This window comes from Ammospiza caudacuta, chromosome 2, assembly GCF_027887145.1.
Source record: "Ammospiza caudacuta isolate bAmmCau1 chromosome 2, bAmmCau1.pri, whole genome shotgun sequence".
NCBI lineage: Eukaryota > Metazoa > Chordata > Aves > Passeriformes > Passerellidae > Ammospiza > Ammospiza caudacuta.
This window is the reverse complement of record NC_080594.1, coordinates 13,764,797-13,778,805: the sequence shown is the minus strand read 5'-3', so window position 1 is coordinate 13,778,805 and position 14,009 is coordinate 13,764,797. Positions and strand designations below refer to the sequence as shown.

At 34.4% G+C, this 14,009-nt stretch overlaps 1 protein-coding gene across 1 annotated transcript in view; it reads right to left on the bottom strand.

Moving 5' to 3' along the window:
• The window catches only part of NCAM2 (neural cell adhesion molecule 2), a 270,546-nt gene that overhangs the window by 66,337 nt on the left and 190,200 nt on the right, over positions 1-14,009 (bottom strand). Inside the window, exons 11-13 of the mRNA XM_058825545.1 lie at positions 13,236-13,423; positions 12,480-12,576; positions 2,334-2,507 (exon numbers count right to left, since the gene is read on the bottom strand). Of these exons, the coding sequence (XP_058681528.1) occupies positions 2,334-2,507; positions 12,480-12,576; positions 13,236-13,423 (459 nt within the window). The remainder of the gene's footprint in view (positions 1-2,333; positions 2,508-12,479; positions 12,577-13,235; positions 13,424-14,009) is intronic.

Here is a 14,009-nt window from a genome sequence, read left to right as displayed (position 1 = left end):
GGGACTTATGATAAATGAAACCAGGTCACTTTTGATTTCCCTATAAAACTACATAATGTAGCTTTAATAAGATTTATGAAAAGAAGATGTTTTCTGTTTAGTAAATGTTTGACAATCTGAAGTAGTTATTGATTTCTAAAATAGTTCAGAGAGCAATTCAGAGAAATATAAGGATATATAGTCTAAATCCTTCTACACAGGGGTATATCAGTAGAGATTTTAGAAAACATCATGAATTAATTATGAATGTAGTAATAATTTTTAATATTTCCCCCTGTCCTTTCAATATATATGTATTTACTACATGACTCTTTGTAGACAAAGATGGCTTTTCAGGTTGTTTTCATATTTACTAGTTTTTGTCATCACTTGCAGTAATTTTTGGTAACATATGCTATTAAGAGGTATCTTTAATTGTCCAAATTTTCCAAAATCATATGAACTATTTTGTTTTCTCAAGAAAACCTTTCAGCATACCATTAGGAGACAATGGAATGAAGAAGACTATATGCTTGCAACATGGTATACCTCCTGAAATTGTTCATGAGAAAAAGGAGAGTAAAGTATACAAAGGAGGATGTGGGGAAATATTACAATAGTATTCAGGAAGTAATACAGCTCTCTGCCAAAGAAATATTTAATATGAGTATGAGTGGCAGCAGAGATCCTAAATGGTCACAATCTCCTTCATGGTCATAACATTTGTATCAGGACTGCAGGTATTTGTACCTGTCACTCTTCTCCAATTTTAGAACCATAGAATTCAAACAAGTCTTGGACCAAAATGATTCCACGATTCCAAGACCAATTCATGTTATACAGAAATCTCCAAAGTGACCAACAACACTCAATGCTGAAAGAATATTTCAAAAGACAAGTGAATTTTTAAAGAAGGCAGCTCCAGCCAACTCAAGTAACAAGGATCTGTGAAATTACACCTTTTCTACTTTAATCAAATAATATTTTAATAAATTTCCCAATATCAGAAATAATATGAAAGAAAGTTTTATAGGGAGTAAGGCGAATATGTTTCTTGCAAATTTAACACTGAGGATATTTGTTTGTTCTGGCTTTACAATGAAATCAATCATCTGTGTGATTGACTGATTGACTCTGTAATCACTGAGTTTTTACTCATTTGAGTACCTTGCACCTTACTATGCAGACTGGTCACTTCAGGTTTTACTCATTTGATATAGTTCATATCAGAAAACAATTATTGCAAATTCATTGAAGGAAGTAGCTATGAGAATAAAAGTCTCTAACTTGATCTGCAACATTGCATGAAGAAAATGGAAAAAGTACACCAATATCCATTAACGTGCCTGCCCTACAAATACAGAGCAGGCACATTCTTTAGATCTTCTAGTTCTGAGAGAAATTAAGCTTTACTGGAATAAAATGAATATTACCATGATTTACATTATTACATTTATACACACAGTTACTGTGTTGAGCTAAGAAAAACAAAAGATAAGGAGTTATAAACCTTTTTTTTGAACATGTTAACTAAATGTTCTATATATGTTTCTTTGAAATAATTCTATAATTTTGAACATGTTCAGTTTAGTGCAGAATTTTTGTATTACAGTATGTGAAAGAGAAAGAGATACACACTTTAGATTTGTAACAATTTGTCTCCTGTGACTCTGCTGATCACTGCAAAACCATTTACCTGCTGAAGTATTAATCAGAAAACTGTTGAGGCTGCCTTAAGTAGTACTGAAAATATCAAAAGGCATATTTGGATACAAGAGTTAACATTACTCTGTATGAACTACCCAATGCATCAGGGGCATAAAGAACTCCTGTCTATTTGGTGAGGCTTATGCTCTTTTCTGCCAAGAGACATGCAAGTAAATACCCTTTTAGAGGGCATTTAATGTTCTTTGAACAAACATGAGATGCTTTTGAAACAGGTATCTTGAATATTAACAGGTATGTAGACAGTTACTAAGTAGCTCACAATCAGTAATTAATGCCCAGGATTAAATATTATATAACAGCTTACTTAAAATTATTCATTTAGGTGCATACATAATGCACATTCTCAAATGCAATGTTATTTTAACTCTCTTTGAAATGTATAGCCTCAAAAGCTGGCTTTTGGCTGGACATGAAAAATGTATAATAATTGTAAATATTTTTAATATAAAAATGAAGAGTTACAAAGTTGAAGGACTATTTCTAACTGGTGTTAGCAACTCTGCACTAATACAGAGATGCAGCTACTGGACTAAGACAAATAAAGAAAGAGCTGAGAAATACTTACAGTATTTTCCTTGGACATTCTTCTCAGCTAAAATGCTTCCATTTATTTTTTGTATACTTACTTTGAACTCCATGGGAGCGAACTATTTTCCAGGTTTCCGAGGCTACCTCTTTCACATCCACTTGGTAGTGGTGAATGGGCACACCTCCATGGGAGTCTGGTTTATTGAAGGAAACCTTGGCAGTGGTTTGGGACAGCTCTAAAACTCGTACTCCGTACGGATTTGATGGCACATCTGCAAAAGCACAAACACAGTTTAAAAATCAGCAACAACCACGCAGACCTAAGCAGCTGATAATCTGCTCACAAAAGTCTCCTTAGAGTCTTCCAAAAATAATATTGAATAAGGTGCAATAATGTTTGTGTTAGATTAACAACTTAAGCTTACTACTACAGAGCTGTAAGAAAACCACATTAATTTCCTTTTATGCTAAATTACTGCAAAAACATTTTCCATTTTTGCCTTTCTTTTATAATATGATAGTTCTTAATAGCTACTTTCATGATATAAAAATGTAAGAGATCAGACTGTTGACAGTATAATTATGCAAAAGAGAATAACAAACTTTATATCAAATTTAACAAAACAAACAGTTACAGCTAATTAGATCATTCAGAGTCTAAATTCTTTTAAATAAGCTTATGACAAAGAACCTTATAAATATTTTAGCCATTTTATGGAATTCTGAAACACAGCTTAATACGTGAATCTCTTTTTCTGTTTTTTTTCAAAGACTAGATTTCAAGGTACTAACAAAATACATTAACGGAAGGTTTCTTATCCTCTGCTCAGCTTGAGAACTAATTTACAAATTAGGTTGAAAGAAATATTTTCTCTGGAATCAAAAGCAAGAGTATATCTTTTAAAGTAGAAAAGATCTATGAAAATAAAGCAGGTGTTTGTGGGTGTTGAAAAGCTATATATGAAACAAAAGCAAAAAATAATATTGCAGTCAGTACATCTTTAAGAATAAAAATATATTATCTTTATGATTTGTGATCAAACACATAGAAGTCAAAAGACTAGCTTTTCTAATTGTTCTACATTTTAAAGAGTTATAATTATTAAAAAATGGTACTGAAAATAATAGGAAGAATTTAATTCTGTGGACAAAATACCAGAGTTTTGAAACACCATTAAAAATTTGCTTTCTGATCCATTTGAAAATTATTTGCATACCTTGTTCTAGATTTGACATTGCTTTTGTCTCCATGTTATGAAAGATATTTTTGTAAGGATATGCCAGAATTTGAGCCAAAGCCTGTAATTCAGTTAGTGGGTAATGAACCATTTACATAAAATATTGTCTGTATTCAAAGGCTGTCAGACAGTGGTGAATAAAAAGAAATCAATCTGAGCTTCACCCAGCATTGGTACTTGAATGAAAATGAGACAAAAATTTGTACAAAATATTAAAGGACAGATTTAATGACATATTCAGTCACAAATTCTCAGGAAAAGGACACTGCCAAATCTGGTCTAAAGGCCCTGATTTATTTAAACTTTTAATTATCAGAAACTTAAACTTTTTCTCAGAAGAACATCTCTGCCAGTTGTCAGACTTGAGTGTTTTTATGCAAATATCACACCTCTTGTAGCTGGCATTTCTGATTCCAGGTCTCCTGAAACCTCCAAAACTTACAGTTCACTGGGTTAAATCCAGCATAGATTTTTTTTTTATATGGATAAGAAAGTTGTAACATCTCTTACTTAAAGATACAAGTATGTGAATCCATTACATTACAGATTTTAGTAGAATTCAAGTCTCAGCTTGAGGGATTCAAATCCTTTCCTATTCCAGAAAATAATTATCAGGATATGGGATTTTGCAAGAAATGTTCACATTTCCTAGAAAAGGATTGACAATCTGTGATCAGATAGAACAAGACTAAATGTAACTAGTCTGCTATGAATGCATGAAAACACAGACCTGGTTTTGGGGTCACTTTCTAAATGGGTCAAAAAGTTGGGGGTCTTTAGAAAAAAGAAATCATGTTCAAAAAACAAATAGCCTGTTCTTTTCTGTGACAACATAGAAGAAGAATGTGAGTTGGTTGTTAAATCAGTATTCACCCAAAAATCAAAAGAGGAAGAGGATTATAACCAAATTGTGGCCAATCCTTCAGATTCTCCTTAGAGCTGAGAGAAATACTTATTTTTTCCCCCTATATAGTCATTAAGTACATAAGCACCACTCTGTGTACAGATCCCCTCTCTCCTGAGCTCAAATGGCAGTTCTGAGAAAAGTGAGAAAAATACAGTGTAAGAATCCCAGCCAAGCAATCCAGGACAGCCACACCTAAGCATGTATGAGCCATGTGGACACCATCACTTGGGAGGATGAATATCAGTACTCAGTACTAAAGATGAATGCTCTTTGGATTCAATTACAAGCTAAAAGCTGCTGTGGATACCAACAGTACCAAAAATAGCTTCTAAACTTCTGAAAATTCTTTTTCTCTCATTAAAATTGTTCAAAATAAAACAAACAAAAAAAAAAAACAAACAACAGGGGATGAATGAATACCTAATTTAATTCATACTACTTTATGTTAGTATTTGGATGATATTTTTAATAAGCCAGTTCCCTGGTGATTCTGTCTGCATTGAAACAATTTGGTCTATAGTATGAATCAAAAATATTATTTACATATCCATTCTGATCTTGGCTTTCCAAATTTAAAGGAGACTTCTCTTCCTTGTATGTTAATGTCTGTATGTGTTTAACTATAATAAGCATGGCACAGGGAAGATGAAATCCTTCAGGAAGAATCTTATGTGTGCTACTGCAGATTCTAGTATAATTTCTGCCAGAGGAAGATATGATTCCAGTTGGTAATAAGCATGAAATGAAGCTCCTTTGAAAACCCAGTACAATATTTTGTGTAACTAGCACAATGCAATATGTTTGGAACTCACTGAAGTGTAAAATACATCCACAATACTACTTTAAATATGCATCTCACATTCCAAGCCACCCACACATGCAGGTAAATTTTATGCAGTTTTCAAAGTTGAACTATATCAGCTGTAAGGAAGAAAGTGAATCACCTGAAGAAAATATAGATGAGATACATTCCTGGTGAAAACCAAAACCAAATACTAGAAATACCATCAAGATATATCAAAATACCTACTATCTATTTCCAGCTAGGTAGACCTGTAACTTTTTTCCCCAATGAAGATCAATAACACCATAATGAATTGAATCGAATTCTGTGGTTCTCTAATGAGTATGAATTTGATCATGCAAGGTATACAGCTTTCTGGTCCTGATCCAGATAAACATTCCTGCATTTGAGCTATCCCCTGTCAGTTCTAATTACTTGGAGCATTGCTGTGATTTTCATGTTAGAATTGCAAGGCTTTTGGATCAATGATAGCAGGAGTGAAGAATAATTTGCAATACTGTGTACCCTGAAGTCTCTGCCTGGAAGGATAGAGCTTTGGATTTTTCTTGTTCTTTTTCATTCTGAAACCAACCAACAAAATGAATCTCAGAGGAGGTTAGCTGCAGGCAGTGATCACTAATTCATATAGTCTTGTAGATATGAGCTGAAGGACTAAAAAGTGGAAAAAGGAGGGGATTTACTTTCTATGATTTAAAGATCATTTAGTGATAGCGAAGATTCCAGGATACATCCTTGGAAGTTCCACTGCTATATTTTTTTTGTCACTAGACTGATGTCAAAAAAAGAGAAAATTCATCACAAACTCAGCCTTTAAATTAAAGACATAAAAGTCACAACAAATGCCAGACATTTTGTCAACTTCATCTTTCCACATCTATTTCTCTGTCCAAAATGTGACTATATTTATGTATGATATTATGTATGATATTAAAGGACTGTGAGGAGCCAATTTACTTTTGATTTCTGTTTCAATACTGGTTGTCAGAGGTGTTTGGGGCAGGGGTTGCACGTGTGCCACTTGCTGGAGGCAGCCAGGAGAAGATGAAGGAAGGTCTCTCCTCGTCTCTGGGGACGCTTTGCCTGGTCACATTTCACACCTCACATGGGACAGGCAGTCAGCAGGAGACCACCAAGGATGCTGCACTCCCCAGAGGTTTCTCCAATCAATGGTGAAAGGGCTCCAGCAATAGACTGCAGCAGAAGGCTGGACTGGGCCAGTGGTGTCCTGTCAGCAGGAGAGACTTTGGGAGGAGACAGGGGGTATAAAAATAACTCCTCAACAAGCTCCTGGGGGCTTTTAGAGACTTATCTTCTGGCTGGGGGCTTTTTAGCTTTGAGCTTGGTAACTAAAGCTGTTTGTGCCTTGTTGTTTGGCATTTTTGAGTCTGGGGGCCTTTTGGTCTTGGATTTTTTGGTTTGGCTCCAGTCTTTTAATGCGTGCTTCTTGCCCTGGCCTAAGCCTGCCTTTTGGCTCTCCTGCCCTTGTTGGCTTTTGGTCACCCTCGTGTCTGTCCTGCCTCCCTGTGTCCCTGACCAGAGCCCTGCCTGCTTTGCCCCCACGTCCTTGCCTCTGGTGCTAATGCCTGCTTTGTGTCTCTGTCTCCTCTCTCTCTCTTCCCCCTGCCTCACCTTCATCCTTTTCCATTTCCATTCATCCTTTTCCATCCATCCATTTCCATTCCTTCCTTCTGTCTTTTCTAGCCCTCTTTAGCATGCCAGTTCTGTATTTTGTTTGTTTGTTTGTTGGTACCAACAAACTGTTCTCAGGTACAATGTTGTCTTGGTGGACTTAACTTCATTCTAGACCATCTATTTTTAAAAGAACTCCTTGCAGTTCCCCACATTGGAACACAACAAGAATCAAATAAAACCACATAGTATCTCCTCCAAACAATAGGTGTAAAATTGCACCTTATCTATTTTGTACTCAGCACATAACGCTGGTTTGCACAAATGGAATTTGTGATACAATGGCCTAAATAGAATTGGTTTGGTTCCAAAAATGCTATCACAGCTGATAGAGAAGTACACACAGTATTATGAGTTCATATTTGCCTCCACTGATGTGTAAAGTCTCCTAAATTATGACCAAACTTGTTCAATAAATGACCACTTTTTATCACTGGGGATTTTCTTTTCAAGCTATTTTTTGATAGCTTTATGGAAGAACATAACTCCCTCTCAGAGATTAGCAGCCTTGGTATAAACAGAGAAAAGGAAGTGATTCTGTGAGAGTGGGCTCAGGGATTGATCTTCCAGTCAGCTCTTGTCTCCTGTCAGTATGTTTCTACTGCAGTTCTCCAGCTTTTCCTCTTTCTGTACATCTGGCATGTATATTGACTGAAAATAACCATGTCTAAATGCTGAATCTAAATAGCACCAGGACCTTGGCAAGGAAAGAGGTGAGCTTTGGCCAAGAAAGAGATGAGCTGGGAAGTCTAGTCCCCAGATGAGCTTCTGGAGTCAAAAATCTCTATGAAATAGCTTGTGCTTGTACATCCTTAGAATGGGAAAAAAACCTCAATATTTGATCTACATATATTTCCTTTGCCAAATCTCTGCAAGTTCTGGAAAAATAAGCATTCAGTTAGTAAACCAAATTCTGTTAGTAAGACCACAGCTAACAAATAAACACATAAATAATAAATTAAAATAAGACACATGCACACAAAGCAAAACACTGCTGCTATGTTGATAATTTCATACCTATTCTAAGTGAAAATATGTTGCAGTTTGGTTAATTTTTCAATAAAAATCCTTTAGCTGATACTGCTATTATGTGAATGGCAAGTTTTAGAACAGCAAGCTAGATTTTAGGTCTTTTTGGAGACAAATGGGCTTTTGGCAGAATATGATTTTCTTTTTCATTATACTATTCTCCATGGAAAATTAAGTCCTACGACTTTGATTTTATTTTACCTGCATGGAAATGCAAATACTTGGTGAAATAAGGAACAGCCATTAACCAGCAGCAAAGGGCCAGCTGGTTAATGGATGAATTTACAGACAAGTAAATTTCTAAATATTATTTGGTAGCCTTTGTCAGTTGTCAATCAGCCTTTTCATATTTTGGGCATGATTTTATTCAATAAAAGAGGTTACAGGGTGCATTTTCTGTGAAGCTCAGTTATGGTCTTTGCCTTTTGCTTTTGTTGTCATTACTCCCCATATTCACTGACTTTCTGTGTGCACAGGATGCTTAAAGAATATCTAATTCAATAAAGTGGTGTAGGAGTTCTGAGTATCTAATGACATCATTGACTTTTTGCTTTTTAATTCCCTTTAATATTCCTGTAGAAAGGAAAAAGATAAATCATACACCTCTAGTAGCATCTCCCATTTGCTCAGTGAAGCTGTGGATGCCCCCATCACTTCACGTTCTCAAGGCCAGGTTGGGCAGGACATTGAGCACCCTGGTTTAGTGAAAACTGTTCCTGCCCACAGCAGAACTTTTAAACCCTATGTCATCCCAGAATACAAGGAAGAAGGGGAAAGGAAAGTCTAGGAAGAGTAAGGCTATGAGATCCATAGAACTGAATCATAGTTGACTTTTTAGGGCTCTATATTCAGCCCAGCTATACATCCAGCTATGTAAAAAATCTACATTAATATTTAAAAAAAGAGAAACTTTCAAAATTCTCATTTAGCTCTCTGTAACAACCTTAAAATTTACCATTTTAAGGTATTAAATTACCTATTCCAATAACATAATCCTAAATTACTGATGGCCATGCATCCTTCTACTTACATACATACTTGCATACACAAAACATTTGAAATAATTATACTGAGATCTCAAAGAAACACAAGAATGCTTTTCCAGTTCATACTGGCTCCCTGCATAGTGATATTTCACACAAACTATGCATAAACTAGATTTGGACAAATCTTAGAAATATCTGTGCTCCCCTCAGCCTCTGAGACCATTGGGGCAACCTGCCAAGCTGACCTGGCTTGCCAAAATGTAAGCCTGACTTAGATTAAAACCAGAGTGCAAGTTCTAAAATACAAATTGTGGCTGTTGTGCTGACATGAAAAAAAATAATTTGCAGTGGCAACAATTGACTGTGGTTCTTTTCACATTCTATATGTTACACACAGAACATTTTAAAAGCTCGGGTAATGAAAAAGGAGGTCACCCATGTGTTATTTTTAAAAGTTCATCACCACAACAATCAGGTCATGGGAACATCTCATTAAGCTTTCAACAAAACTCTGAAGTTTCTAAGCAGGCCGTCGCCTTCCAGAATGAAACCTCAAATACTCTGCAGCTTCTCAGTTGTTTTGAAAGGTTTAAATGGAATTCAGTCTGATTCAGTAGCTCTGTGTAATCCAAGTGAACAGTTATGCTTTTTTTCTGTCATAAAAATATGGCTTTAAATTGCACATCAATTCTGAAATAAATTTTCCTTTCTAAAATCATCAATAAGTAATTTCTTAAGGAAGGCAACAAGAATAAAGATAATGGAATTTTGACAGTATGATAACTTCCTAAGTAGCATTAAATTAATATAAAAAGGTAGTTTGATTGTGCTGAAATCCAACAAATCAGAAAATTGAATGAAACATGAAGGAACAAGTATTCCTGCAGAATTTAAAGAGAAAACTATTTAGCAAAATGATCATTATTTGTGATCAAATTTGACTTAGTACCATACTTTACCTAATACTGTCTCCCAGCTAGGAATTGTATTTTTTTTTCCTTGACAGAGCCTTTGTAAAAATATTCTATGCCCCAGCATTTGTATTTACAATCAAAGCCAGGAGGCAAAGTATGCGGCATTGAAATGCATGAAATGATTTTATAGGCTTTAATATGGGAAATATCAATCATTAGGCCTTCCTAATTAACCAGAGTGAAGCAACCAAGGTAATAAAACTAGGGACGAAGCTGCATTTGTCATCTTATACCTGTATCTATTATAGTGGTTTTATCCTTTGTATCCCTGATAATTTTCCATTTCCAGCTGATGCCAGTTTAAGTGCAAAACTTGTAACAGTGAATTACAGTTTGGGGTTTTATTCCAAAACAAAAGTCTATTTAGAGGCAAATGTTAAAAATATCAATCTTTCAGGACACTGAATATAATGCATTACACTATGGTAAGTAGTGCATAGCAGTGCACAGTGACACCCCAAATCCGTTTTTTCCAGCCTTGTTCATTATCACTACTAATAAACCTGATTTTCTTTTTTTTTTTTTCTATTTTCTGCATTTAATATCATTATCTAGAATATCCCCAGATAGCTCATGTTTTACATGATGTCTTCCCATAACTCTATTTATCCTCACTCCCCTTGTTATGTTTATAACTACAATACATATTTTTTCAGTCTTCATCGAGTTTCCTGAAGAATTGCCTGGAAAAAACATAAACAAAGCATTGCAGAAGTAGAAAATATTAATCTGTTTAAAACACTGGCATCAGTAAAATTTCTGATACAGTTGTATTAAAAAGCAAAAAAAAAAAAGTATTGTGGCTTATTTGTTTTCCTTGCATTTCCAGGGGTGCTCATGTGTGAATTTTCTGAAGTAAAATGACAAAATATTCCATGCTTTTTCAATTAACTTTTAAAAGCTGATATTCTTTACTACAATTGATTAATTAATAAATTATAAAAGCAGGGGATATATAGCTAAAATAGTCATCATGTAGTATCATTTGTTGTGATGTTTTTGAGATGTTGTTCTGCAAATCTAAGAAAAAAAAAACATTCTGGAGAATATCTGTTGAAATGCTCTCCCAAGTGTATACACATTTATGAAAAAACAGCACACAGCGGCAACCACAACGTTTTCTCATCATTTTCTCTCCTGAGAGGTAAGACCCCAGAGGAATGCAAGTGGGGATTTTCCTTCCTTTCCTGGGATTTATGTTCATGGCTTCAAGAAAAGCTTTTTTGTTGGTGGTCAAATGTATCTGTCAAAGGAAGGTAAGATCACACCACAGCTAACACCCCAAAAAAGTTGTAAAATGAAGGGTAAGGGATCTCCTAAGTGATGTAAAATTGTGTGTTAGAAATTTGAACCCCTCATTTTCCTATTTCAGGAAGCTCAGCACTTTTCATGGTTCTTCAAAACCAAAAGATATATTATGATATTATAGAAATGGGTGCTAGAATCCTACAGAGGTGATGGGAAAAACTTTTAAAACTGTGTACAAAGTCCAAGGAGAATATTAATAAATAATAGGGTTTGTAACTCCTGAGACATCAAAAGAAAATAACTGCCCTATGGAGCAAAAATTCTCAAATAATAGCAGCAGGCCAAGTCAGAGAGCTTCCCTGTGACTGGATGTGCATGCTTCAGCAATGGTCCCCTAAAAGTCCTCCTGGAGTAGGAGTCTAAATTTTTTAATACAAAAAATCCCAAGCAAACAAACGAAACCCAAAGAAAAAAAACAAACAAAGTCCCAAAGGAAAACAAAACAAAGCACTGAAAACCAAACAAAACCAAAACAACCAAACCCACAAACAGACACAAACAAACAAAACCCAAAACCAAACCAAAACAAAACAAAACAAAACTCCTAGACCAAAACTTACAACTAAAACATTAAGCATCACTTGGAATATGTGTCCTAATGAGAAAGGAAAAAAAAATCATATATAGCATTAATCCATTCCACAAGAAAATATAATGGAAAGCACTTCTAAGAAACTCTCATTTGGTCTCAGTTAATAGTTGTTTCTGCCAAAGAACAAACATACAGTCAGATTTTTCTATGTGCTAAACAACAATAGAAGGACATAAAAATTTTCAGACATCCAGTAACAATAGGGTGTAAAATATCTGAGAGCTTAAATTATTTCAATCTAGCATCCCAGTAAAATTCTACTTTTAAATAAGTAAAAGTGCAAATGGAGATAGAAATTCTTTGCTGATGTATTTCAGTCTCTTGTCATTGTTGTTTTATCAAGAAAATATGAGGGGGAAAAAGGAAAAAAATAATTTTCTAATTCCTTCTTACTTTTTACTGCCTGCAAGCCATATGTCTCTCTGCTGAAGTAATAAAAATACATTGTTATAAATGTAGGATACAGTAAGAACAAAAGAAAAAAGGTTAGACTGATTTTTTCAAATTTCAGAAGGCCTTGAAATTAAATCAAAAGAAGATTTATATTCTGAGACAACTGGTTTATTTTACTTCATATTGCAGCTCAGATCTTAGACAATTAAATTATCTGCAAACAGATAATGGAATAAAATAAACAGAGGATAGTGTGTCTGAACTTAATGTTGATTAAATTTGGAAAAAATATTTAAAGAAAAGGAAGCAACATTTTAACTTACCAGCTTGACCAAGTGTATACTCTTGATATCTTGTTCCTATTCTGTTTGTGGCTGTACAATTATATCGTCCAAAATCACTGTCAGATGTGGGAGCAATCTTTAAAATGAATACACTTTGTAAATATTAGTTGCTTATTAAATATATATATATTTTTAAATCAGAAATTCAAGTAAGCTCTCCTTAACCAATATGCAGATGTGTTCTTACTTCAACATATCTAGCACATCCTCCAAACATAGATCTAAATGCACATTTTTCATGTTTGACTCCCCCTTCTCAACTTCAAATGAATAAATCTGATAATGGAAAATTGTTTGTCTTTCAATTCATCTTTAAACAATAATTTATAAAAACCCAAACAAACAAAAAACCCCCAAAATAATAAACTTTTTTGTAGTTTATTATTGCACCTATGAGGCAGTCACTTTAATTTTCAGTCTTACCTTGGTATTTTAGTTTTATATCTATTTATGGATTTTTTTACTTCCAATAAATGCAAATTATATTTTTGTTGGGTACAGTTGGAAAACTGAGCATAAGCCATTCAAATAAGATTTGTTTTCTAATTACTCATAAGAAATGTGCAGATAGATCAGTCCATATATAGTTGTTTGTTGTTTTGTTCCTATTTTAGGAGTGTTTCTTATTAAATTGTAGGTTTTAGCCTTAAATACACTCTGCACTACTCACAGTGCTGCCAAGCTGAGGACAAAATTATGTTCTGCCACCACACTGATTTCAATTTGAAATCTTACCTCCAGAATCAGCTTTCTTCCTGTACTGTAGGTCTTCAAATGAGTTGTATTTTTTACAGGTAAAACTAATTTTCCTCTTTTCCACTGAACTGAGGCAGATGGATTTGCCAGCACTTCACAGCTGATATTGATGGGATTGCCTTCCCAAGAGTAAAACATGGTTTGATTGGATAGGAATGTCGGAGCATCTGGAAAAAGAAAGTAATGCACAAGTTTATTAACTGGTTTAGTAAAACATGCTGTATACCCATATCCAAACCTTCATGTTGAATGAAAAATTTCAATTGATTCTTGTGTCAGTTTACTACAGAACATGGGAGTTTCAGTATTCAATCATGAGTTCATTGGGTTTTTATCTTGGTAAGTTTCTCCTCTCCTAAATGGTTTCAGCTGAACTTCTTGGGAAAGAGAATACCTGTCAAATATATTTAACTTTAGGCGATCACTTGCCCTTTAAAGACACTCTCTCAGAAATGAGGAAGAGTGTTTCCTCTTGAGGATGACAAAGTCTTCAGCCAGACCTTCATATGAAAAAAGGAGGTGACCTAAAAACATACATTGTCTGTTCATGTGCTGATTTTATAGTGTCTTTTTTGCTATGGAGAAATTACATTCACTCAAATTTTCTTGTGCTCTGGCTTCACCCATTTCTAGCTGGAACTTTATTATACTTCATGAAATATTTTTAAAGAGACATGTTTATTTGTGGAAATAAGACTTTAAAAATAGCAAAAGAATACCAAAAAAGGTTACAATGTATTCTACCTACTGCAG